General features: G+C 37.7%; 5 protein-coding genes and 1 non-coding gene across 14 annotated transcripts; 3 read left to right on the top strand and 3 right to left on the bottom strand.

Moving 5' to 3' along the window:
• Positions 1-516: 516 nt before the first annotated feature.
• On the bottom strand, positions 517-4,722 carry LOC108866617. 2 transcript variants are annotated; one of them, XM_048589314.1, is made up of 7 exons: positions 4,606-4,721; positions 4,438-4,491; positions 3,229-3,367; positions 2,908-3,002; positions 1,918-2,511; positions 971-1,356; positions 517-847 (listed from the first exon to the last, which is right to left on the bottom strand). In XM_048589314.1, the coding sequence occupies exons 4-7, from the start codon at positions 2,923-2,925 to the stop codon at positions 733-735; spliced, it is 1,113 nt and encodes a 370-aa protein (XP_048445271.1). In that variant the 5' UTR covers positions 2,926-3,002; positions 3,229-3,367; positions 4,438-4,491; positions 4,606-4,721; the 3' UTR covers positions 517-732. The 2 variants fall into 2 exon arrangements, with proteins under 2 accessions (XP_048445271.1, XP_018501108.2); XM_018645592.2 differs by having other exon boundaries at positions 1,918-2,508; positions 4,438-4,722.
• A 1,183-nt stretch (positions 4,723-5,905) lies between these two features.
• Positions 5,906-8,850, top strand: LOC103937980 (protein MICROTUBULE BINDING PROTEIN 2C). 2 transcript variants are annotated; one of them, XM_009347966.3, is made up of 6 exons: positions 5,906-6,023; positions 6,093-6,337; positions 6,589-6,672; positions 7,307-7,651; positions 8,057-8,275; positions 8,570-8,850. In XM_009347966.3, the coding sequence occupies exons 2-6, from the start codon at positions 6,203-6,205 to the stop codon at positions 8,723-8,725; spliced, it is 939 nt and encodes a 312-aa protein (XP_009346241.2). In that variant the 5' UTR covers positions 5,906-6,023; positions 6,093-6,202; the 3' UTR covers positions 8,726-8,850. The 2 variants fall into 2 exon arrangements, with proteins under 2 accessions (XP_009346241.2, XP_048445072.1); XM_048589115.1 differs by lacking the exon at positions 5,906-6,023 and having other exon boundaries at positions 6,124-6,329; positions 6,582-6,672.
• Positions 8,851-8,991: 141 nt separating this feature from the next.
• Positions 8,992-10,328, bottom strand: LOC103939644 (protein BREAKING OF ASYMMETRY IN THE STOMATAL LINEAGE). Its single transcript, XM_018645586.2, has 5 exons — positions 10,233-10,328; positions 9,781-10,106; positions 9,574-9,693; positions 9,246-9,382; positions 8,992-9,150 (listed from the first exon to the last, which is right to left on the bottom strand). Exons 1-5 carry the CDS (start codon positions 10,321-10,323, stop codon positions 9,036-9,038), a joined length of 789 nt encoding a protein of 262 aa, XP_018501102.2. The 5' UTR covers positions 10,324-10,328; the 3' UTR covers positions 8,992-9,035.
• Positions 10,329-16,307: 5,979 nt separating this feature from the next.
• On the top strand, positions 16,308-21,092 carry LOC103937989 (isoaspartyl peptidase/L-asparaginase 1). Of its 5 annotated transcripts, XM_048589484.1 has the most exons (5): positions 18,486-18,673; positions 18,891-18,934; positions 19,486-19,716; positions 19,818-19,904; positions 20,325-21,092. In XM_048589484.1, the coding sequence occupies exons 3-5, from the start codon at positions 19,561-19,563 to the stop codon at positions 20,823-20,825; spliced, it is 744 nt and encodes a 247-aa protein (XP_048445441.1). In that variant the 5' UTR covers positions 18,486-18,673; positions 18,891-18,934; positions 19,486-19,560; the 3' UTR covers positions 20,826-21,092. The 5 variants fall into 5 exon arrangements, with proteins under 5 accessions (XP_009346253.2, XP_018500654.2, XP_048445441.1 ...); XM_009347978.3 differs by lacking the exons at positions 18,486-18,673; positions 18,891-18,934 and adding an exon at positions 16,308-16,546; XM_018645138.2 differs by lacking the exon at positions 18,891-18,934 and having other exon boundaries at positions 18,464-18,604.
• LOC103937997 (isoaspartyl peptidase/L-asparaginase 1-like) lies at positions 16,360-25,471 on the top strand. 3 transcript variants are annotated; one of them, XM_048589487.1, is made up of 5 exons: positions 16,360-16,384; positions 22,995-23,176; positions 24,012-24,242; positions 24,341-24,427; positions 24,802-25,471. In XM_048589487.1, exons 2-5 carry the CDS (start codon positions 23,015-23,017, stop codon positions 25,285-25,287), a joined length of 966 nt encoding a protein of 321 aa, XP_048445444.1. In that variant the 5' UTR covers positions 16,360-16,384; positions 22,995-23,014; the 3' UTR covers positions 25,288-25,471. The 3 variants fall into 3 exon arrangements, with proteins under 3 accessions (XP_048445444.1, XP_009346265.2, XP_048445446.1); XM_009347990.2 differs by lacking the exon at positions 16,360-16,384 and having other exon boundaries at positions 22,958-23,176; XM_048589489.1 differs by lacking the exon at positions 16,360-16,384 and having other exon boundaries at positions 23,044-23,181.
• Positions 22,720-22,793, bottom strand: TRNAI-AAU. The gene has a single exon. It is a non-coding gene; the product is annotated as a tRNA-Ile (tRNA).
• Positions 25,472-25,487: the final 16 nt, after the last annotated feature.

Here is a 25,487-nt window from a genome sequence, read left to right as displayed (position 1 = left end):
CCAACTTCTAAGCTTCTTTTAGTATTGATCTAGCTATGTTAATAAATCAGTTTGGTGACGGTTTTGAAAGTGGGACTATATATATCCCACTCTGATGTGTATTACCAATCAACTTATGTTATAACACATTACGTAGGTTCATGACATATCAACCATGAATTAGTAACACTACGTATATTGTGACCATCACAAGCACTTAAAAGCTTTTCATAAGTCCAAAGATTTACAGAAGCATGCTCATCAATAATCTTAGGTTTCATTTGATGTCTATGACTAAATTAAAATGAATGATTTTTCATTTTAAGGGAATGGGACATGAAAAAAATTTATCCGTCGTAAACTTACCATTTTGTGGGGGACTTTCATGGATAACTTTAATTAACGAGTAATCCATTCTCTATCTTCAAGTTGGATGCAATTTTTCACTCTCCTTCAACATACCGTCAATATAGTGATTGATTTATTCACTCAAATCCAATCCTAGATACCGAACGAGGCCATAAAATTCACTTCATGTAAACAATAGGACATGAAATTAATAAAACTGCATTCAGCAAACCTTGATGTATGCAGAAATCCAAACATTTTCAAATGGACTTATATTATGATGTTATTGTTTACATCAGAGTATGTGTGTATGATCTATAAGGCAAGGCTGCACAAGGCTTAACATCCCGGACGAAAAATTAAAGCAAAGAAAATTAAGTGTGTGTGTGTGTGTGTGTGTGACATTCAGAATTTGCAGCAGAGAAATCGCATCCCCCAGTGCCGGTGTCGGTGCCGGTGTAATTGTCGATGGTCAGCGCTCCCCATTCTCGCCGGGCTGCCATTCCATTCCGAGGATAATCTGCTCGTCATGTCAAAATTCAAATAGAAAAACTACATGAGATTATCCACATATTACAATAACTGAGAAAATATTTAAGAGCAAGCAGTAAAAATTAGGGTTAGTGAAGTTAAGAGAATTTACATGGGAAAAGAGAAAGACCGAGAGCTCGTTGTGCTGCTGCTCGACCGAAAAGAGATGCTGCCCGACCGAAAAGAGACGCTTCCAAAACCCGGTATTCCTCCCGAGTACGAAATCGAGCCCGAAGGAAGTTCGTATGCAGAGGAACTGGATTCTCCGCTGCAATGCTGGTGCCGTTGACTCGATTCTGCTAGGCCATGTGACATCCCATCTTGGGACGAATCATGCCTCAACATGTCTTCCATTTCTGAGGCATGAAACTCTGCGCTTCCGCTTGTATTTTCTAGGTCAACTTTTACAGAAGCATTGCTTGTCCTTCTGTTGTCACCCATTGCCTTAGTTATAGATAATCCCATTGAGTTTGCGCCCAAGACTGCGTTACTTGGACCCTAAACAACGCGAAATCAGAAACGGAATCAATTAAGTATGTATGAGTAGTGTATGGCTAAGATAGTTCCAATATGTATGTGTTCGTATTGCTCGATTTATGCAGTGTTGATCGAGCATTAATTCGTGCTGGAAGTTTGCGAGTCCAGAGAATGACACAAACGTGACAGTGAAGAAACTAAAACCAATCTCTTGACTCTCCATCTTTTATAATGTTCGTATTACCAATTATCACATAAAATTTTTCAGAAAATGACACAAACTTTAATGGTCTCTAAACGCGTAAAATAAAATCCAACTGGTTGGTAGGATTTGCCATCCGATACTGACCCTTAAACCTAATAAATTGTAATGTCGTCGGTGGCATTAATCTCCTCCGGCTGTTTTAAGACATGACAGATGAGCATATTATCCTTCAATACTTGCAACCTAATTTGTAAGCATTTTCATCCTACGTACTCACTCGAAGTGAAGCGTTAGTTGACAGTTTTCCGAAGATGCAACAAATAAGATTTTATGTTCAAGGGGATTCAGTTCGAGCAATGAAATATTTAGCGACTTACCTGTCTAACCAAAAACACTTTTTCAGATATGATCTTCTTGATTGAATGATCATTTGATAGATCATCCTTTTTACAGTCATTCTCATCGGTTGAAGTGGACGACTCCGAGTCCAGAGATTCTCTAATTGACTCGCTCTCGCTGTCCGGATCAGAATCAAGTATCCAAGCAATGCTACTATGATAGAATTCACAGTTTTCTGCGGAACACTTATCTTCGTATCGAACTTCCTTGTCAATGCAGATGTCCTTGAACAACTGGTAGTTGCTGCTCCCTTGAAGGAATGCAACCAACTCTGGCAAGTCATAGTCCATAGCAGCCTTTCTAGCAGAATCCTTCCAAGCTGCGCAATCACTAGCTGTCACGGCGTCCCTTATAGCGCACATATTCTGACTATCATCTGGATGTGGATTCAGAACCACCTCACTGTCTTGACTTTGCAAATCAGAAATGAACAGATTATCATCATCGTTTGAACTAGTACTTTTTTCCACTTTCCATCCCTTCATGGCTTCGGAACTTTTGAACTTGAAGGACTTGTAAACAGGCTGGAAGACCATGGTTGAATGGCCATCCATGGACACCCTATTGAACTGCTAATCAATACGAAAGAAAAGCTAAAACTTATTTTGCTATTAGTAACGAAAAACAACGAGACTGGTATTATGCAACTGATCAAATTAATAGGTCAAATAATTTTCCATGTCAAGAAACAATTAGTGCACACATAGGTTTTTTCGGGCAGTGATATAGAAGGTTTGGAACTACTTTGACACATCCTGCTCAGTAATGCCAACACATATTTTGCAGAAACTTGCATTTGTTTAAACTAACGTTAAAGAAACAAAATTCAGACACAAAATTTTGAGGTATATTTACTTCGGTTAGTATGAAATCGAACCTTTATCCTTCGTAATTTCATTCTGATTTCCCTTTTGTTCGTGAAGATTAAATCTTAAAACTTTTGTAGTGTTGCAACTATTGCTACTCACCTGGCAGGTGCAAAACATTATGAAACAGAAGGCTCCGCCATTTCATCAGAACCTTCTTCAAACAATAATCCAGATTTTAACAATCCTTCCGCGACCTGCATTAGCGAAAATCGTACTTCAGAGGCAGGGTTTTGTTTCAACAGATTAAAACTTATGTTGTTTAATTTAATCCACGTAAATAGAAGTCAAGAATGCAGGTGAAATTGGAAAAAAAAAAGAAATCCCGAGACAGAATTACCACAGGGAAATTAGGAGGAAGCAACATAAGAACTTGCAAAAAAGCACTTTTATATTCAAATAAAAAAGCAGAATCTGGCTTACGAGGTTAGAAGATGTCCAATTCTTCTTGTCTTCTAAAAGCAAACAGATTTTACTGAAAACTCTTCATGATTAAATGAGCAAAGTGTAACCAAATTGGCTGAAGCAGTGTAACTCTCTTCTCGAGAGTTCGATTTTCCTCCTGTAATTTAGATTAGATCAGAATAATACTTCAATACAAAGAATGAATTTAAGAGATAAGCATCCTGAATTTGGACAGTTTTTTACCAGAAGCAAATGCAGAAATTTATAAAACTTCCAAGCTTGTGTAACAAATCCAATGAAAAATTCCCACATAAGCATTGCTTACCTGGTAAAGGGAATTTGTGTATTTGTGCTAACACACATGGTTGGGGTTTTAATCACTTGTATTAGGTGAATTGAACATCACATGTAACACAGATTAAAATTTCTTCTCCCAATTAATTTTCTGGTTTATGTTGCCCTCTTTTTTAGGTTAATACATTAAATAAATTGCCAAAAAGAGAAAACCCATGATTCAACGTTTCTTCTTTCAAAATTTTCTGGTTATTTGATGTACAACATCTGAAAGATGACAAAAGGACACCGCAGGAATTTACACATTCAGCATCCGAGCTCTGTTTTGAGCCCATAATACCTTTTTGCAAAGAGCGCGACGTCCTGGTTCAAAAACACAGTTTTACTATTATTTACGATGGATTTTAGCTATCCAAGGTTGTTTAGACTTCCAAAACCGCATTTTAAAGTTTGTAATAAAACTCAGACTTTTTGTTTAACGTTTGATTAATTTCTTTACATTTCCTAAGACTTCTTTGTACATTTCCTTAGACTCCCCCGAGCTTCCGAATGGTCGGTCTAAGTCTATTTAAGCCTTGTGGCTGCTATTGTAATCATCAATTCAATATTAATCAAATAACCTTTTGGGTGGATTCTATAAAACTTGATTCTTCGATGGTATATGTTTGTATCCCTCTACACTTGCCTCTGTCATTATTATATAGATGAGATGTGGAAGTAAAACCTTTGAGGAGGAGAGAATGAAAATGACACTCTATAATCTCATTGTATATACGTGAATTAGGTCAATTAGTTTGAAAGAAAAACCACCGAAATACGAAAACAACACATATTTGGAAAATAGAATTCTCAATTACTAAATCTTTTCACAACCTGAATTACTCAATAAAAAATCATTTAATTAGATTATAATTGATAAACAAAACTACCTACCTCTCTTATCACTCCAGAACAATCCGAAGCAGATTCTTCAGTGCTGCTCTGCATCTACATATATACTCAATCATAATGCAAGTATTTAGAATCGAGAGAAGAGCTTGCAACTAAAGCCGTTACAATTATTTACATCTGTGCTTGAGGTTTTGTGTTTGATTTTCTCACCCCAAGTATCGCTCGTATAAACGAAAAATGTATCCAAAAGCCAAGATATTGAGGCTGTTGAGTCATATATAAAGCATTTTTAGAGGAAGCTAACCGTTGCAGAAGGAACATGACAATTAAAAGGACAGTTAAAACATTGAATACTTATGAAGGAATGAATAAAGGTATTTATAGTAACTGAACTGTCACTTTAGCCAACACGAAATCTTGTAGATTATGTTTCCTTGGTGACATCTCCCTTTTCTTTTTCTTTTCCTTTTCCTTTTGTTTTTTGGGGATAGTCCCACCTGTCCTGCTAAAGAAGTACAATTATCTGCCGTTTAGTACCATTACAAGCGCAAGTCCTTCAAGAGCAAGTTTTGGAGTTGACCAGAATTTGAGAGAAGAGAAATCTAGCTAGATTAAATTTGTAAAATAAATGACAGGTTATCAATAAGAAATAAGTATTTTAATTGATATTTAAGTAATAATTTAATCATCAATTTTCATGGTATTTAGTTAACAAAATTTAGTTTAGTCTCTCTAGCATTGGGAGCCAACATTACAAAAACATAAACTCAGTCTTGGAAAACAAGAATCTTTGGAATAAACAACAACAATAACCGAACGTTGAACAAAAAGTCTAATTTTTATGACAAAATTTAAAAAGCGTTTTTGAAAGTTTAAACGGTCTCAAATGGTTAAAATTAAAAGAAAATTAATGAAAATGGCTTAAAAACTTTGAATTTTAACGATAAGGACAAAATAAAGGGTAAAGTGAATAGTATCAAGATTGACTTTTTAGTGTAAAAATATGATTTTTCGTTAAAGTGAACAGTACCGGAAGCTTTTCGTTAAAGTTTCCTAAAATCAATTAAGTATCAACAACATAATTATAAAAAAGAGAACTTTAACGAAAAACTCTCGATATTGTTCACTTTAACAAAAAAAATACTGTTTACTTTAACAAAAAAAACCATATTTTTACGCTAAAAAATTAGGAGGCAGATTCTCTGCCCTCCCACTTCCGTGCCCTCCTGTTTTGCGTGGTCACGGTTAAGCCACGTCAACATTTTGTAATATTTTTTTTAGAGATAATAAAACAAAAATGAATAGTAATATAAAATGTTGACATGACTTAACCGTGATCACACAAACAAGAGGGCACGGGAAGTGAGAGGGCAGAGAATCTGCCTTCAAAAAATTAATTCTAATACTATTCGCTTAACTATTTATTTTATCATTTTCGTTAAAATTCAAAATTTTTAAACTAATTTTATTAGTGTTCCTTATAAAAAAAAATTGACGAAACCGAAACAAAATCGACCGCATAGCAAAAAATCTCCAATTCAGAGATTTGAAAAATTGTTATTTTGGCCAAGTTTCCAATTTCATTGAGAAATCGATTGTCCGAAAAGGAAACAGTTTTTGAAAACACGGTCCGCGTCTGTGCCACTCACTCTCTCTCTCTCTCTCTGCAACTTTTGATTTTTGAATTTTATTTTCAGAAAGAAAACAAATTGGGGAAGAAGGAGGAGGATGTACGACCCGCAGCACTTCCTGGAATCGCAAGAGAATTCCAGTAATTTCGGGGACCCAAAATCCTGGCTTTCCGGGGATGCCAACTCGTCCCCGACCCACCGGTCGACTCAGTCCTCACTCGCTCACTCCTCCACCGCCACCAACAGCAATCTCGATCGCGTCCTCTTCAAAGACCTCGTCGAGATCGTCCCTCTCGTCCAGTCCTCTCATCGTAATTCCTCTCTTTCTCTCTCTTGGAATGTGAATTTCAGGGCTTTCTGGGATTTTCTTTCCAGTGTGTTTGGTTGCCGGCCGAGAAATTTGGGAAAGTAGCCGTTACTGGCTGGGTTGGGATGAATTGGGTAGTTTAAAGATTGCTGCTTTACTTGCTTCTGATTGGGTTTTGAAAAAAATGAATGGGGATTTTGAAATTAGTGATTTTTTTGCTTTTTTACTCACAATTTCATTGAAAAAATCTTTCAGGATCGGAAGGCTAGCAGTTCGTTTACGCGGCGGGGTTCGGTGGCCTACACCAAGACACCTTCAAGAGAATCCTTATCCAAAAAAGTATGATGTTTCGGTTTTCTGAAGTTGTGATTGTTAATCTCTATGATGAACAATGGCATTCTTTAATTTGTTACATTTACTATGCACACAAGTAATACTTGCTACTCAGATTGTTTTGATAGCTTTATTAATTTAGGAACAATCAACTGTGATCTATCATGGAAAGTTGTGTGTTTTTTATTAGTGTTCTAGTTGCAGTAAATCCAAATGTAGTAAAAACTATCTCCATTTTACTTTTAGATTGATGGCATGTCCAACTGGTGATGTTGAACTACTGTTTGTTGTCGTTCGAAGAGTTTGATATCTGAGAGTGTTTCAAGGCCTCAAATAATTTGTTTTCCTTTATGGTTTGTTTGTTAAGCATATTCCTTTTATGAGGAAACAAGTAATGCAATAAATATTTGAGTTAATGCAAAATCTAAGAAGTTCGTTCAATTCGGTGGATTATTGATGCCAAATTTCCGTTACCAATCATCCTTGGGATTTCATTTTGATTCTCAAGCTCTTGCTTCATATGTCAATTCTGTTTTTAAGGGTTTTAAAGTCTTCTGTATATCTAACTTCGATCAATTTAATTTCTTTGCATGATTCATCAAATGGGTTCCTAATGTTCCTCTCTTCTTATCTTCTAAAGGTTGAACAAAAAGGGAGGAATGCGGCTCAATCCATTCCTGCAAGACAGAAGAGGGATCATGGAGACAAGGACTCAAGCAAAAATGCTGGCTGCCTTGATGCTGACAGCTTTTCAAGTTTTTCCTCAAGGGCTTCGGCAGCGGAAAAAGAAGAGTTGGATACATTAAGGGTACAAGTTGATGATTTGCAAAAGAAAGTATCAGAGAAGGAGGAACTTTTAAAGTCATCAGAGATCTCAAAGGACCAAATGAACACTGCTCAAACAAAACTGAATGAATATAAGCACCAAGTTGCAGAAAAAGACTCGGTAATAAAGGCTGCTAAGCAACAACTCTCTGATGCAAAGGTATGTATGCATCACTTGGTGCCTTGGCAGTGATTAGAGATTTCTGATCATATTTTATTTCCTTGTGATACCTAATGACATTATTCATTCTGGAATTTTGGACTAGTGAATGTGGTTGTAATGTTAGTTGTGACATTGTTTTTGATCTTTTCCAAATTGGCACTGTTGTTTGAAAAATTACCCTTGGTAATGCAGAAACAGATATCTGTGTTCTTTATTATTTTATTTAATGTTCGGATCTTCTTTTTTACTTTTGGTTTAATCTAGACCACAACATAGCCGCTTGCCTAAAATGGAATATCATCAAGGACTCTCTCTCTCTCTCTCTCTCTCTCTCTCTCTCTGATGCACACAGCAACTCTATTTTGCAAATTTAACGTTATTAACATCTGTCGTTTTTCACAGATTAAGCTTGCAGACAAGCAAGCTGCTTTGGAAAAGTTACATTGGGAAGTGATGACATCCAACAGGAAAGTGGAGAAGCTCCAAGGAGAGCAAGACTCCTTGCAAGGACAGATTTCGTCATTTATGCTACTATTTGAAAGCTTGATGAAAGCTGATCCCATTGTATACGGTGAAGATTATGATATTTCAACGCGTACTACGGATCATCTTCCTCACATTGTAAGTTCACAACCCCATCCCCTGGATATGGTGGTTAATTTCCTTTATATATATTTTTTTGGTTCGTCCTCCTGTCATTTGTTTTATTGTATGCTAACTAATTGCTGAGACACCTCTATTGTTGCAATCAGATTCCTGTATCATTACCGTTAAAATTTCAGAGATCTGTTGTTCATTGCTTGCTTATTATGTGTGGTTAACCAATCGCGTGTGTTGAGAATTGTTTGTTCATGGGTATCTGCTTGTTGGCTGCTGCATTCCTTGCAACTTAAAGATCCTTGCTTTAATGAACAGGATGATTTGGATGAGGCACAGATGAGGAAAATGGAAGAAGCTAGAAGAGCATATATCACTGCTGTTGCTGCCGCAAAAGAAAAGCAAGACGAAGAATCTATTGCCGCTGCAGCCAGTGCCAGGTTACATCTTCAGTCATTAGTTCTCATGATTTAGGTTTAGTGCCACTAGGTATTGACCGGCTTTGCGTTGCGGTAGTTCGCATAATTATTGTATATTTTTACTGTATTTCTTCCCTTTTACTGGGTTATGTGAAATGCGAGTCTTTCTTTTCTTGTTTATCTAGTTTTCGGCATGATAGAGTACGGGATTTTTGTTGATAATCGTACGTGATTTCTCCAAAGTTACAAGCACGAACATATGAACCGTTAATCGCGATTGTTTTATTACTTACACTAGACACAACAATTTGCTTATGCTTAATCTAACCTCATGGGGAAAATATTTGAGAAAAACACATCGAATTTCAGAATCGACGGCACTGAAACCGAAAGCCGATGCAGCGAGCCTTGTGCTTTCTCAAGTCCATAGCTTCTGATATCGGCATTTGCACAGGACTGCCATTCCATTCCCTGCCCAACCTGCAGTCATGATTTTACCAAACATTATCAGGAATTAATCATGTGTTTGTTAATTGTCTAACAATACCATAAAACCAATGTATATTGTAACGTACACCGGAAACGCGAAAGAGCCTGTGCTGCCATCCGATTGACTTGAATCGCTTGATTCAACTGACACGGTCGAACGATCCTTGACATCTCTACTCGGAGGTGGTTCTTGACCCGAGCGGTTTTCCTCTTCTTCCTCGTGCTTTGTAAAATAATTATATTTCAAGAAAAGAAGATATAAGGTAGATTTTTTTTTTTTATGAATACACTTACTTTTACATGAAAATCATCATTCTTTCGTACAGATAAATCGTGGTTTATAAAGAAAATTTAAAGTGCGTATTCTTTTGAAATAAAAAATATAAACTTAGAAACATAAAGAAGGTTCTCTACCTTTTGGTCAAAGATGATACATTTTCCATCATTTGTAGGGTAAATATCATAAGCCTTTTCAGTCAACCTCTTCTCATTGCTACGCCTTTCAACTGCTCTTGTATCCTGCCCATGGCTAAGCTGTTTTGATCAAACAAAAGCAAAAGAAATTAACCAAATAAATTTTTCCCTTTCTCTAAGTAATCAACATCGTCGCAATTCACTAACCTTCCGATTGGCAGGCCTCGGTGAGTTTCTTGACGCGCAATCTATGGTGTTCGATGCTTCCAGTTTGCCGTTTTTCACAACTTCAAATGCTCCATCTTCTTTAAAGCAGAACACTATATACTCCTCATCTGAAAAACGTGGCCTGCAGCTTGTGTCTTTAGCTTGTTTAGTACTGTGTCTTAGTCGTCGCTCTCTGTCACAGTTTTTTTGCCTAGACATCTTTTTCCCCGTCTCATTGCTTCTGCTTTCGCCCAGCATATCGAAAGCCATGTTTCGTATTGGCAATTGCGGCGTTGCTGGGCAACATTTATCAGCTGGTTCATCATCTATATAAACAAAAAAGAAGAAGAAAAACAAAAAAGATTACCCGATCCGAAATAAACTACGATAATTAAGAACAAATATATACTATGGTGTTTTATTTGAATGTTTTATCGATTTGTTGCGCTTACCCAAAAGAAACCTGCAAGCCAAGAAACACGAAGCCCAGTCCTTCACGCGCCATCTCACTAGCCTTGTCATTGTCCATGGTGTGCTGCACATTTTGATTGTCTTAATTTGAGAGAGAGAGAGAGAGAGAGAGAGAGAGGCAAAAAAAAAATGAACTGTTTGAATTTGAAAAAAGGGGATGAATGACCAAGGGAGTTACAGTGTTAATCCATAATTAGTACTTAGTCAGTTATGTTCCCAAACATTGTAAGACGAAAAAGAAAAGAAAATTATTTAATAATTATGGTTGACAAACCATCCCCTAATTAATGCCAAAAACAAATCGTTGTACATTAATACCGGTGTAATCGTCACACCGAAAATTATTACTTTATGATCTAATGTCGGTGACATTGTATCCAATAATCGCGTCCATTTGGTTAGTGGAATGAGTTCTTGCAATGCAAAATCCTCAAGCAACCCTAAACATGCCGGTGCCTCCTGTGACCGGCAACACTAACTGGTGCCTGCATCCAGTTAGTACCTAAGGGGGAAGGAGATTGCATTTGGTCCAATTATAATACAGAGATTGATTTCATATTGGATAACATTAGGTTTGTAGCCATTGATGAGGCCGGCACATGTGTATAAGGGAGCATTGGGGTTGGTTGTCATACTGCTCTAATATAAAGGAGACTTCGCCGGCTTTGCTCAATTGGTAAATCTTTCCCTTGAAGTTGGAAAGCTAAATAGCTGTTTGTTTCTTTACAGTTTATGGAAGTGATCCTTCTTCTGTGTTTTCTACTGCAACTTGAGCAAATCCTTGCGATCATTGCAGGGTAAAGATTTTCAATTAGAATTATAAATTATCATTTATCTCGTTATACAAAGTTCGACGTTCGTGGTTCTTTTCTATTTGGTGACTTGCATCTCGTGCCTCTACCAGTTTGTTCTCAGCAGCACGCAATTAACTTGATTCAATGAGTGAAAGAAACAAGACCGCCGTGGGCGTGGGGTTTAGAAGATAAATCTGGTTTTTCGTTATATAATTTTGTGTCAGCACACCCTAGTTTGTGCGGAAGCTCAACCAGTTTAATTTTGGGGCGTTCAGAAGACGACATTTAAACCAACCACTTGTTTGCATTGCATTGTTAGGTTGCTGATTCTTCAGGAACTTGCAAGCCCATAGCGAATCTACAAAGACAAAACTGTTGGTGTTGTATACGCTGTATCGTTGTGATCAACTCCGATATTAGTTAATTTGTTAAACCCTGATGTTGTTTCTTTACAGACGTCGATGACAACCAATGCTATTACGGATAATGTGTTGAAATTTTTTAAACCGACGAACCCGGGAGCCCCACTTCAACGACACCGATACTGATCCCAACATTACCACCTGTCAATCTATCAGGTGTTGAGTTTTACTACAAAATGCCTTAGTATTAGTTAGAGTGGGGTAATCCTATTTAAAGTCATTGCTTTTCTTTACCCCCACCAATTTAGGACTACTAACACGCACCCTCACGTATAATCCCATTTAGTGGTTCACACATGGAGATCCACACATCGCCTTGGCAATTGAAACTCAGAGGTCGGCTCGATTGGAGTCCAAACTTGTTTTCAATCTTTTTTCAAGAAGTGATTCTTAAGAACTTAGGGGCTAGCTCTATGTTAAGAGTCCAAACTTGTTTCCAAGCCTACACTACCTGGTGACAAGTCTTTGGCTTGCACAGGCCCGTAACCGTGGACTCTGATACCATGTTGAAATTTTTAGAATAATGGGCCCATGGGGCCCCCACTTTAACGACACCGATATTGTCTTCAACTTTACCACTTGCCAAATCCGTCAAGTATGAGGTTTTACCACAAAATGTCTCAGTATTAGTTAGAATGAGGTAATTCTATTTTGAAGTCATTACTTTTCTTTACCACCACCGATGTGGGATTCCAACATAATGTAAATCTGCTGATGAAAATGCTAATTCTTGTACTTGAAGGTAAAAGCAATGAGAGTAACTTGAAAAGTTTTATGCTATGTGGTTTTCTTTCTCTGATAATTTAAGAGGCATGTAATGGTCCCTTAGAAGGTTGATTTGATATCTCCGTACGATAGCTTGAGTGGCCTCAATACCTGATGCAACAATAACAACCAAATCTTATATTCTACTAAGTGGTGTTGGCCTCCCCTCACTGGAAAACATGACTAGAGCGCTGGTTCAACCCCTCCTTGTCTGTCGGGTGATCTGGTTTTGCTGCGCACAGCAGCATATTGCCTTTTTTTTTTTTTTTTTTTTTTTAACGTCTAGACCAAAATGACATTGTTTTGGTCCTGGTATAGGGTGACCGACCCATTCCCTCTCAGTCCCGCTTGTCCCCCTTTCTTTTTCAACCTTTCTCATTTGCCAATCAGAGACAGAGAGCAAAGCTACCCCTCAAAATCCCAGCAGCAATGGAACATAATTTTTTTTTAATCCTGTTTGGCTAATTCCCGTTGGCTTTTTGCTGCCACCACCAGCCACTCTCCAGTTGCTGAGCCGCCGACTTCCAGCCTTCAAAGATAAATTTTTTAATTCCTAAATTTATAATCCCTAACCCTAATTAATTATTTAATAAGAATTTTGTTTAATTGGTATAGAATCATATGGTAATGCACTAACATGGTTATTGGTTATTGATTATTGATATGAAATTATTATTATTTAGGGTGAAAATTAAAATTTGAATTCTTGATTATGGATTAATTAATTGAATTATCACATAATGTATACAATTATTCATATGATTAGTTGAATTTGGTTTTTATTTATTGAATAATTTGTATGCTTATGGTATTGATTAAATGAATTGTTGGTTGGTATTATGCATATTAGTGTAGTCTATTCTAGGATTAATAGTCTAAGAATTTTATTTTCTTTCCATTTTACAGTTATGTAATGGAATGATATTATAAGAAAAAATGCTTAAATCTTCTTTCAAACATTTCAGGTAGTCCTTCTCCTTCAGATATTCCAAGTAGTCTTCCTCCTCCTTCAAATATTCCAAGAAGTCCTCCTTCAAATATTTCGAGTAGTTCAAAACAAAGTGAGGCCATTGAGTTGGATGAAATATTGGCTAATCTTCCTGCAGACTTTGGACATAGACGTCGAATGCTTGATTATTCACCTAATTATCATGAAGCAATTTGTATACACTATCTCCAAAATGATCCTTGTCAACCTAGAGACCACATCATGCCAAGAAAATTAGCAACAAACGATGTTTTTATCACCAATTGGTTTGATAAGTTTAAGTGGTTGGAGTATAGTATATCCAAAGATGCTGCATTTTGCCGTTATTGCTATCTTTTCAAATGTAATTTCGATCAAATGGGTAGCATTGGAAGTGATGTCTTCACTGAGAAAGGGTTTACGAATTGGAAGAAAGGACACAAAAATCTTCGAGTCTATGAGGGAGGTGTTGGAAACCTTCATAATAAAGATGTACAACAAGCTAGAGATTTGATGACACAAAAACAACACATTCAAACATTTGTGATTCAGCAAACCGATGAATTATCATACTTTATTGAGTGCCTCACTTGAGTGCACAAGATGGTTGTTGGGACAATGTTTGCCTTTTCGTGGTCACGATGAATCCTTGAAATCAAGTAATATGGGTCATTATTTGGAGCTTATGCAACTTATTTCCAAGCATAATGAGCAAATTAGGAAACAAAAACTTCCATTACTATCGTGTGGACCTTTATTTTCAAGTTCTTGATATGCAATTAAAGGAATTGAATGATTGCTTCAATGGGGTAAACACCGAGTTGCTTCTTTGTATAACATGTTTGAGTCTGGTGAATAATTTTGCATCTTTTGACAAAGCAAAAATAGTTTGTCTAGCCTAACTTTTTCCTCCAGATTTTGATCGTATGAACCTCATGAATCTTCCAATTCAACTTGACAATTACATTCACGATATGAAGATGCATAGTGAGTTTTCATCATTGAGAGGAATTGGTGATCTTGCAAAGGAGTTGGTGAAGATTGAAAGGTGTGCAAGCTATACGTTAGTGTATAAGCTTCTTATATTGGCTTTGGTGTTACCAGTTGTAACTGCTTCGGTGGAGAGAACTTTTTTTGCTATGAAGATTGTTAAAACACCATTTCATAACATAATGGGAAATCAATGGTTGAGAGAGATGTATTTGCTTTTATTGATAATGATGCTATTTTGCAACGTTTTCGTGATATGAAATCTCGCCGGCAACAATTGTAATTTGTTTGTATTGATAAATTATGGAAGACATTACTATATAAAAGGATTTGGTTGTTGCTATTCTTTTGAACCTTGCAATCTTTTAACTTCGCCCCTCCCCCCATCAATTCTTGGCTTCGCCACTGGTGTTGGCTGTATATATTCTAAAATGTCATTGTGCTTGGTTTTGAACAATGTCTTCTGTTAGCTCCAAGTACTCCATATCTTTTCTTAAAATCTCTTTCCAAGTGTTCCTAGGTCTTCCAGTACCCTTTTTGCCTTAAGCCTCCGTCTCAAAGTCGCATCTTCTGGCCTCAACCATGATGCTTTAATTAATCTTTGTAGCCCAATGATGGATCTTTCATGACAATAGTTTGAATATTCTCTACTTTGGTTAGAAACATGTAGAAACCATTGTAGAAACCATATAAGTGTCTGGCATTAAAGCAAAAAATTATTCTAAAAAAGAAAAGAAAATGTCCATATCATTTTTTAAAATATATTTTCAAGTCTACCTGGTTTTCCAGTATCCCTTTTGCCTTAAGCTTCCGTCTCATAGTTGTATCTTCTAGCCTCAACACCTAATGCTTTAATTAATCTTTGTAGCCTAATGATGGATCTTTCATGACAATAAAAGTGCCCGACATTAAAGTAAAAAATTATTGTAAAAAAAAAATGCTCATATATTTTTAAGTCTTCTAGTAACCCTTTTACCTTAAGTTTCCTTCTCATAGTCGCATCTTCCAGCTTCAACACCTGATGCTTTAATTAATCTATGTAGCCCAATGATGGATCTTTCATGACAACATTGGGTCTTTCATGACAAAAGTTTGATTCTCCACATTGGTTAGAAACACGTAGAAATCATAAAATTGTCCGACATTAAAGCAAAAAATTATTCTAAAAAAAAAAAAATGTCCATATCTTTTAAAAAAAATATATCTTTTCAAGTCTTCTTGGGTCCTCTAGTATCCCTTTTGCCTTAAGCTTTCGTCTTATAGTTGTATCTTCTGGCCTCAACATCTAATGCTTTAATAAATCTTTGTAGCCTAATGATGGATCTTTCATGACAATAGTTTGATTCTCCACTTTGGTTAGAAACATGTAGAAACCATAAAAGTGCCAGACATTAAAGCAAAAAATTATTCTAAAAAAAAAGAAAATGCTCCTATATTTTCAAATCTTTCTAAGTCTTTCAGTACCCCTTTTGCTCTAAGTATCCGTCTCATAATCACATCTTTCAACCTCAACACCTGATGCTTTAATTAATCTTTGTCGCCCAATGTTGGATGTTTCATGACAACATTGGGTCTTTCATGACAATAGCTTGATTCTCCACTTTGGTTAGAAACACGTAGAGATCATAAAGGTGTCCGGCATTAAAGCAAAAAATTATTTAAAAAAAAAAAACCTTATGGCCCATGCAGGTCTCGAACTTGCAAACTTCAAGTTATTAGCACGACGCTCTAGCCAGCTAAGCTAATAGGGCAGTTTTGGATTTTCATTTATCTCTACCGAATATAATACTATCATAATGAACGAGACGTTAGAGTCAAATATTGGAAAAGCTGAGGTCATTGGGAAAGAGATCCTCTTCGGATCTCTTTCATTAAGGTTATCGGATCAAGTGATCTGGGCCCTTAAAATTTGATCAAACGGTTAAAGTTATTATAACTTTTAAAAGGAGCTCCTGTTTTTTAACTGTTGGATTAAAATTCAAGAGCTCCGATTACTTGATCCGATAGTCTTGGTGGAAGAGATCCGGAGAGAATCTCTTTCTAGATCATTGGACCCACAGGAGAAATTTTGAGTATTATATATCACCCTCATGCACCATACAACTGAAGTGCTCCAACTATCTAGGCACAGGACAAAACACACTGACTCACTTCACTTGAGTAACTCAAATCTGAAGAGAGAGAGAGAGAGAGAGATGGGGTGGGCAATAGCACTTCACGGTGGCGCGGGTGGCATCCCGCTCTCTCTTTCACCTGAGCGCCGCCTGCCTTGCGAGGCCGGCATCCGCCACTGCCTCCACATCGGCGTCGAAGCTCTCAAAGCCAACACCTCACCTTTGGACGTCGTTGAGCTTGTGGTAAATTAATGATACTCCCAACTCCTCTTCAAATTATCAAACTTTTTCATTTATTCGGCATAAAGTAAATCACTTTCACTTATAACCCTCTTCCCTTTTATTATTACTGGATCATCTCATTTAATCTTGGACCAAATTATGTTTGGATGATGTTCCACTTTGATCAATTTAACTCGTGTAGTTTACTATTTGCGATTCGAAGTTCTTCTTTGATCTCCGTAGTTTCAATTTTCGTGATTTAACTCGTGTAGTTAACTTGTTGCAATTTGAATTCTACTTTGATTTCTGTAGTTTCAGTTTTCATGATTTAACTCGTGTAGTTAACTAGTTGGATTTCGAAGTTCTACTTTGATCTCCGTAGTTTCAGTTTTCACGATTTAACTCGTTTAGTTAACTAGTTGCAATTCGAAGTTCTTCCTAGAAATCCATGGTTTCAGTTTTCGCGATTTAACTCGTGTAGTAAACTAGTTGCAATTCAAAATTGTACTTCTATTTTTCGCGATTTAACTCTTGTAGTTAACTAATTGCATTTCAAAGTTCTACTTTGATCCTTGTAGTTTCAGTTTTTCGTTTTTTAACTTTGTAGTTAGATACTTGTTGCACAGAAAACAACTAAATTAATTAAGTCATTTTTTTCGTTGATGAAATCACCACCAAATAGCTCAACTTATCCTCACATATATCTCTCTTGTGCTAATTTTGGTGGAAAAAAAAAAAGTTGGAATTAAGGTTATTATCCTTGAATTGCAACAACTAGTAAACTAAGGCTTTGTTTGGTACATCGGATAGGACTATTAATATGGAGTCGAGTGTTTGGCGTTCTCTCGTATTAAATTGGATCAGACTAATTTAATCTGATCCGCTTATTTTACACTGCATACACCTTCTTACCAAAACCGTCCAAAATGGGCGTATTATTAGTCGGGTCCCTTTCCTTCTCTCTCGCATGAACTGGGCTCTGTCTCGAATTCCCTCGCCGTCGCCCTTCTCTTCGTCTCCTTCTCTCACCATATCTTCGTCTTCTTTAGCCGACTCTGTTCTCCCCGTCTCCACATCAGGCTCAAATTCAAGAAGTAGCTGGACAAGGTCAGGCCTACCTTAAGCAACCGCCAAGTGAACGGTGTTCTAAAAATCGGCCTAGGCAGGGCCTAGGTGCTGGGTGGCAGAGCTCCAACCCGATTTAGACCAAAACGTTCAGTTAGGCGGGGATGACTTAGGCGGCCACCTAGGCGTACCTAGGCGTTCATTAGGCGCCTGAGGTGGCAGTCTAGGCGGTTTGAATCTCGCTGCAAATCCCAAACTTCCTGCAATTTTCGCAATGGATCTACAACTTCTAATCGTAGCAGCAGAGCTCCGGCGAATTTCTACAGCACGTCTTTGTGAAGATGAGGGAAAAGAGAGTGCTACCAGTGAATTTTTGCAGCTCGTCTGTGAATATGAGGGAATAGAGAGTGTGAAGAGAGAGAGAGAGAGACTTGAACATTTCAATTATGAAAACCACCCAAGGTGGACGGGTGATGTGAAACCCACCCAAGGTGGACAGGAGACTTAAACATTTCAATTATGAAAGTCATGGACTCTGATGATTTTAATTATGAAAACCACCCAAGGTGGATGAGTGATGTGAAAGAGGTGAGGTGGACAGCTCATGGTTTTAACTTTTAATAAGGAAAACCACTCACTATGTGGGTTTTATATTTTTAAAAGTTTGGAATATATTTTATATATATATATATATAAATGTTATATAAATTATAAATTATTTAGATAATATTTTGTATTTTTTCCCAGGCAAGCATATTATATATGTACATAAAAAATTTACTATGTTCTTCTATAAGAAATAACATATTAGTCAATAATTATTTACATTTGATATAATAAATTTAATTAATTCATAAAATATATAAAAAATTTATCTAAATTCAAGTAGGCCGACAGCGTTTAGACGCTAAGCGCCAGCCCCCATCCTAATAGTGCATATTCATTTTTTAGAACCTTGCAAGTGAATCAAAGATCGGCCCTCAGAATCCACATAATCGGCGGCTCTCCATGAAGGTTCGCTCTTCTCAAGCACTTCTCGAATATCATCCATCAAACCATCGGACACAAGTTGTGCCAAAATAGGTGAACCAACAAACATATTTTCATCGCACCACCACCGCACAATTTTGGAAAGATTCATCTGGGTTTTAGAACCTTGACTGTGAAACGATGATAAGATTTGAAAATTCGAATGGATTTCATCTGGGTTTTACGATTTTGCCTGTTTCCCCTTTTTTGTTTTCTGATAGTAATTTAGTTCCTTCAATTTCTGGTTTTTGAATTAGTTTCCGATGTATAGGGGGAAGCTACGGTGCATTTCAAGCCTCTTTGGGCCAAGAACTGGTAAGGGAGTGAGGGTGTTTGGAGGGGGCGGTGCGGCAGAGAGATCTGGGGAAGAGATGATTTTAATTTTTTATTATTTTTCTTTAAATAATTTGATTTAAATTGAGGACAAATAGGAAATGCAATGTCGAAGTTCAAAATGACAAAAGACTTCGTTTTTTTTTTAATTTTTAATTTGTACCATTTTGTGGTTGTGAATATTAATAACTGTAAAAACAATTTTTTTTTTCCATTAATCAGGAATTTTTACTTAAAATAATAATATTTGAATTCTTTTTATCCGGTATTGTACTAAATACAGTCTAAATAATACGGTCATTAGTTCGATATTACACCAAACACCTAGTCAGTACTATCCGACGACTATTTATCCTATTCGACTGAAATAATCAATACAATCCAAGCTGCCAAACAAGATCTGAAGGGGTTAAATCACGACAATTGAAACTACAGAGCCGAAGTGGAACCTCACTCAAACTACACTGACTACAATAATCGTTTTGCCGTAATTTTATGGATGAGGATTGTGTGTGATCATTGTGTTGGTGTAGGTTAGGGAGCTAGAGAACAATCCACACTTCAATGCTGGAAAGGGGTCAGTGCTAACCACAGATGGCACAGTTGAAATGGAAGCTTGCATCATGGATGACAAAAAGAGATGTGGAGCTGTTTCTGGACTCACCACTGTCGTCAATCCCATCTCTTTAGCAAGATTGGTCATGGAGAAAACTCCTCACATTTATCTTGCTTTTGATGGAGCAGAAGCCTTTGCTAGGGAACAGGTCTCTCTCTCTCTCTCTCTCTCTAACAATTTCACCATTTGATTGCTCTCCTTTGATGCTATATTTTCCTGTAAATTAATGGGGTTTTGTTGAATTCTCAGGGTGTTGAGACTCTAGATTCGAGTCATTTCATTACCCCGGATAACGTAGAAAGGCTCAATAAAGCAAAAGAAGCCAAGAGAGTTCAGGTATTTGTCTCTTGGCCCCTTACCTAGGAGATTCTTGTGTGTAAACGTGTCACGTGATAAGAGAGATACTGATACGGGAATATAACCATGGTTGCAACTTCAAATTTCTCTTTATCTAGGAGTAGGAGAGTAATGTAATTGGAATTGAATTACCCAATAACCAATAGAGTTGCAAAAGGCTTGTAGCTCAAGTATTTAAGATCGTTAACCCCTCGGATAGTAGCAAGGGCCTTGTAGTGTTTACCCTTGCATCCGAGCACCTGTGATTGCTTTCCCCCCACCCCACCAATAGCACTTGTATTTTTTTTGTATAAATCTTAGGTTTGTGACTTGGGAAGTTGAATTACCTCACACATTAGAGTTACAATAACCTATGGCTATTCTTGTTTATAACGTCTTGTAACTTTTTGATGTATATAGATTGATTATACACAACCCCTTCACAAAGATAAGAAGGAAGAAACACCAGACGCTGATGGTGATAGTAAACTTGGGACTGTTGGATGCGTGGCCGTTGATAGTTTCGGAAATTTAGCTTCTGCAACTTCTACTGGCGGATTTGTCAACAAGATGGTTGGCCGGATTGGGGACACGCCCATCATTGGTGCAGGGACATATGCCAACAATCTCTGCGCAGTTTCTGCTACGGGCAAAGGTGAAGCAATTATTCGTGGCACGGTTGCAAGGGATGTGGCAGCTCTTATGGAGTTCAAAGGTGTTTCTCTCAAAGAAGCAGCAGCTTATGTCGTGGAGGAGAGTACTCCAAAAGGCAATGTAGGGCTGATTGCTGTGTCTGCTGCAGGGGAAGTCACGATGCCTTTCAATACCACCGGTATGTTTCGAGCTTGCGCTACTGAGGATGGGTATTCGGAGATTGGAATATGGCCTAATTCTGTGGAAAATGGAGGGGATAATCATTGATTATGTTGGAGCATAAGCATGGCAGCTAGATCAAGCATTCAAGGTTGTTGCAATATGAAAGAAGAAGAAGCTTGAAATGTCTAAGTGTTGTTCTTAGCTAAGTTTATATATTTGTAATAAAGGGTCAAGATTATAACATCTCAATGGTGTATAACTTGATATGTGTCCAGTTTGTTATATGTTAAATGAAACCATGTGAGTTGTACGTGATCATAGTCACGATGCTTTGATGGGTTGGCAATAGATATATAGCTGGTTTGTAGTCAAGTTTTATGGATTGAGTCCAACGTAGATTTGAAGAGCAACGTACTCCTTCTCTCTCAAAAGATCATCTCTGACATTCAATCTTTGAATCCATTTCAATTAATTGTTGAATTGATTACAAATACGTAGAGAAATTTAGCTCAAAAGTAACTCAAACACTAACAGATTATGTGGTTTCATTGCTTGAATTGCAGAATTATTATTTTCCACAACATGATGACTTACTTAAATTGCAACATTGTCTACTTCATGAGGCATAACTAGCAAATTCACCTAATAAAATGTTGTGATTCTTGTGAATAAGGTTAATTAATTACACGATTTTGTGCTGATAAAGAACAAGATCGGGAAAAAAACTTTCGAAGAAATTATCTTAACCCTCCCTAAAGACAAAGGCTGGGAGCTGAGTATTACTACCAATACGAAAACTAGAAAGACTACGATTATTCGTCACATCCATAGCTCACAAAAAGCCCTCACGATATTGTGCCCTACATAGAGTTGCTTGTTCACCATTACAAACCAATTGAGTATCTCGACTCTGGCCTCACCTAGATTGCTTGCAACCCACATCCCACACACATCGTTGCTGAAAGTGTGACCGGTACATGAGATGGTACATCACGTGTCACTAAACAAATAGTGTGATATGTGTGCTAAAAATTTAATAACTTAAAAAATAAAAATTTTCATTATTTCTATTAAAACACGTGGTGTACCACTTGTGTTCTTGTCACAATTAAAAATTTCTCCACATACACGGATTGCACGCGTTGCAAGGAACCCGAAAGATGTTCTCATTTATTTTTGGGGCATTTTCCGAAAAAGTAAGGTCGAATATAAATGGACTACCTCATCTCTCTCTCTCTCTCTCTGTAGAAGGATTTGAGTTGTTTTGCAAAGGAGTTGCACTTGCAGGCCCGTTTTGGGATCATGTACTAGGGGTGCTGGGAAGCGAGCTTGGAAAACCCTAATAAGGTGCTACGTTTAAAGTTTGAGGATTTGAAAGCTCACACAGAAGGCCATTTAAAGAGGTTGGCGGAGGGATCAAGATCCTCTCCTGATCTTTGTATGGGATCCTCATGATCAACAAGTGTGGACCGTTGATTTTTCATCCAACGGTTATAATTATTATAACTTTAAAGAGATCCGCCTATTTGTAACCGTTGGATTTTCATTCGACGGCCCACACTTATTGGTCATGAGGATCCCCATACAAAGATCAGGAGAGGATCCTGATCCTTGGCGGAGTTCATAGGATATCCATTTTCTTCTGAAGAAGAGAAAGAAGGGGGCTTTGCAAGAAATAACAAAGTTTTGCAGTTTTGAGAACTTGAGTAGTTTGGAGGTAAACAAAAGTGGGGTGTATCATATGGAGCCGAAACCGATACAAAATTCGGCAATGATTTCTTCAGGCGGAGGAAGACCATATAAAACTATTCATTGGTAGTCGCATCTTCTAACCTTAATACTTAATACTTTAATTAATCTGTGTAGCCCAATGATGGATCCTTCATGACAACATTGGGTATTTCATAACAATAATTTGATTCTCCACTTTGGTTAAAAACACGTAGAAACTATGAAAGTGCTCAGCATTACAGCAAAAAATTATTCTAAAACAAGAAAATGGCCCATGCAGGTCTCGAACCTGCGACCTTCGCGTTATTAGCACGACGCTCTAACCAGCTGAGCTAATAGGCCGGTTTTGGTTGTGCTTTGGTCGCTACCCAAAATAATACTATCATAATGAACGAGACGTTTCATTGGAGAAGCTGAGGTCATTGGACCCACAAGAGAAATAATGTCGCTCTCAGCCACCAAACAACTGAGGTGCTCCAACTACCTAGGCACAGGACAAAACACGACTCACTTCACTTGAGTATCTCAAATCTGAAGAGAGAGAGAGAGAGAGAGAGAGAGAGATGGGGTGGGCAATAGCACTTCACGGCGGCGCAGGTGACATCCCGCTCTCTCTTCCACCTGAGCGCCGCCTGCCTCGCGAGGCCGGCCTCCGCCACAGCCTCCACATCGGCGTCGTAGCTCTCAAAGCCAACACCCCACCTTTGGACGTCGTTGAGCTTGTGGTAAAGTAATGATACTCCCAACTCCTCTTCAAATCATCAAACTTTTTCATTTGTTCGGCATAAAGTAAATCACTTTCACTTATAACCATCTTCCCTTTTATTATTACTGGATCATCTCATTTAATCTTGGACCAAATTATGTTTGGATGATGTTCCACTTTGGTCGATTTAACTCGTGTAGTTTACCTATTTGCGATTCCAAGTTGTACTTTGATCTCCGTAGTTTCAGTTTTCGCGATTTAAATCGTGTAGTAAACTAGTTGCAATTCAAAGTTTTTCTTTGAAATCCGTAGTTTCAGTTTTCGCGATTTAACTCGTGTAGTTAGCTAGTTGCAATTTGAAGTTCTACTTTGATCTCCGTAGTTTCAGTTTTTCCGATTTAACTCGTGTAGTTGACTAGTTGCAATTCGAACTTCTGCTTTGATCTCCGTAGTTTCAGTTTTCGCGATTTAACTCTTTCAGTTAACTAATTGTCAAAGTTCTACTTTGATCCTTGTATTTTCAGTTTTTCGTGATTTAACTTTGTAGTTAGATACTTGTTGCACAGAAGACAACTAAATTAATTACGTCCTTTTTCTGTTGACGAAATCACCACCAATAGCTCAACGTATCCTCACACATCTCTCTTGTGCTAATATTGGTGGAGAAAAAAATGTTGGAATTAAGGTTATTGTCCTTGAATTGCAACATCTAGTAAACTGAAAGGGTTAAATCATGACAATTGAAACTACAGAGGCCGAAGTGGAACTTCACTCAAACTACACCGACTACAATAATTGTTTGGCCGTAATTTTATGGATGAGGATTGTGTGTGATCATTGTGTTGGTGGTGTAGGTTAGGGAGCTAGAGAACATTCCACACTTCAATGCTGGAAAGGGGTCAGTGCTAACCACAGATGGCACAGTTGAAATGGAAGCTTGCATCATGGATGACAAAAAGAGATGTGGAGCTGTTTCTGGACTCACCACTGTTGTCAATCCCATCTCTTTAGCACGATTGGTCATGGAGAAAACTCCTCACATTTATCTTGCTTTTGATGGAGCAGAAGCCTTTGCTAGGGAACAGGTTACTCTCTCTCTCTCACCAACAATTTCACCATTTGATTGCTTTCCCTTGATGCTATGTATTCCTGTAAATTAATGGGGTTTTGTTGAATTTCTCAGGGTGTTGAGACACTAGATTCGAGTCATTTCATTACCCCGGAGAACGTAGAAAGGCTCAGTCAGGCAAAAGAAGCCAAGAGAGTTCAGGTATTTGTCTCTTGGCCCCTTATCTAGGAGATTCTTGTGTGTAAACGTGTCACGTGATAAGAGAGATACTAATACAGGGATTAACCCCAATTGCAACTTCGAATTTATGTAGGAGTAGGAGAGTAATGTAATTGAAGTTGAAATACCCAATAACCAATAAAGTTGCAAAAGGCTTGTAGCTCAAGTAGTTAAGATCGTTGAACCCTCAGATAGTAGCAAGGGCCTAGTAGTGTCTACCCCCACCCCACCAGTATCACTTGTATTTTTTGTCTAAATCCTAGGCTCGTGAGTTGGGAAGTTGAATTACCTCACACGTTAACCTATAGCTATTCTTGTTTGTAACATCTGGTAATTTTTGTCACAAATGTGTACAGATTGATTATACACAACCCCTTCACAAAGATGAGAAGAAAGAAACACCAGACGCTGATGGTGATAGTAAACTTGGGACTGTTGGATGTGTGGCTGTTGATAGTTTCGGAAATTTAGCTTCTGCAACTTCCACTGGCGGATTAGTCAACAAGATGGTTGGCCGGATTGGGGACACACCCATCATTGGTGCAGGGACATATGCCAACAATCTCTGCGCAGTTTCTGCTACTGGCAAAGGCGAAGCAATTATTCGTGGCACAGTTGCAAGGGATGTGGCAGCTCTTATGGAGTTTAAAGGTGTTTCTCTCAAAGAAGCAGCAGCTTATGTCGTGGAGGAGGGTACTCCAAAAGGCAATGTAGGGCTGGTTGCTGTGTCTGCCGCAGGGGAAGTCACGATGCCTTTCAATACCACCGGTATGTTTCGAGCTTGCGCTACTGAGGATGGGTATTCGGAGATTGCAATATGGCCTAATTCTGTGGAAAATTGAGCGGATAAGCATTGACTATGTGGTCTCATTGCTTGATTTACTGAAATTGTAGAATTGTCGTTTTCCACACCATGATGACTTACTTAAATTGCGACATTGTCTACTTTCATGAGGTATGACTAGCAAATTCACCCTATAAAATGTTGTGATTCTTGTGAATTAGATTAATTAGTTACACGATTAATTGTTTCGTCTCTTTT

The sequence above is a fragment of a genome, unplaced genomic scaffold, assembly GCF_019419815.1.
Source record: "Pyrus x bretschneideri cultivar Hongxiangsu unplaced genomic scaffold, Pyrus_bretschneideri_v1 Contig3, whole genome shotgun sequence".
In the NCBI taxonomy this organism is placed as follows: domain Eukaryota; kingdom Viridiplantae; phylum Streptophyta; class Magnoliopsida; order Rosales; family Rosaceae; genus Pyrus; species Pyrus x bretschneideri.
This window is presented reverse-complemented; position numbering and strand designations above follow the sequence as displayed.

Bases quoted from the DNA above. Each gene is read 5' to 3' on its own strand.
- LOC108866617 (XM_048589314.1), bottom strand. The intron at 1,357-1,917 runs GTAAGTCGCTAA...CGCGTTGTTTAG, and splicing joins AAGTGTTTTTGGTTAGACAG to GGTCCAAGTAACGCAGTCTT. The intron at 848-970 runs GTAAATTCTCTT...CATGACGAGCAG, and splicing joins CGGTCTTTCTCTTTTCCCAT to ATTATCCTCGGAATGGAATG.
- LOC103937980 (XM_048589115.1), top strand. From the start codon at position 6,124: ATGTACGACCCGCAGCACTTCCTGGAATCGCAAGAGAATTCCAGTAAT. The intron at 6,673-7,306 runs GTATGATGTTTC...TATCTTCTAAAG, and splicing joins GAGAATCCTTATCCAAAAAA to GTTGAACAAAAAGGGAGGAA. The intron at 7,652-8,056 runs GTATGTATGCAT...CGTTTTTCACAG, and splicing joins AACAACTCTCTGATGCAAAG to ATTAAGCTTGCAGACAAGCA.
- LOC103939644 (XM_018645586.2), bottom strand. From the start codon at position 10,323: ATGTGCAGCACACCATGGACAATGACAAGGCTAGTGAGATGGCGCGTG. The intron at 10,107-10,232 runs GTAAGCGCAACA...TTGTTTATATAG, and splicing joins GGCTTGCAGGTTTCTTTTGG to ATGATGAACCAGCTGATAAA. The intron at 9,151-9,245 runs GTACGTTACAAT...TCATGACTGCAG, and splicing joins GGCTCTTTCGCGTTTCCGGT to GTTGGGCAGGGAATGGAATG.
- LOC103937989 (XM_009347978.3), top strand. From the start codon at position 16,385: ATGGGGTGGGCAATAGCACTTCACGGTGGCGCGGGTGGCATCCCGCTC. The intron at 16,547-19,485 runs GTAAATTAATGA...GTGTTGGTGTAG, and splicing joins TGGACGTCGTTGAGCTTGTG to GTTAGGGAGCTAGAGAACAA. The intron at 19,905-20,324 runs GTATTTGTCTCT...TGATGTATATAG, and splicing joins AAGAAGCCAAGAGAGTTCAG to ATTGATTATACACAACCCCT.
- LOC103937997 (XM_048589487.1), top strand. From the start codon at position 23,015: ATGGGGTGGGCAATAGCACTTCACGGCGGCGCAGGTGACATCCCGCTC. The intron at 24,243-24,340 runs GTTACTCTCTCT...TGAATTTCTCAG, and splicing joins AAGCCTTTGCTAGGGAACAG to GGTGTTGAGACACTAGATTC. The intron at 24,428-24,801 runs GTATTTGTCTCT...AAATGTGTACAG, and splicing joins AAGAAGCCAAGAGAGTTCAG to ATTGATTATACACAACCCCT.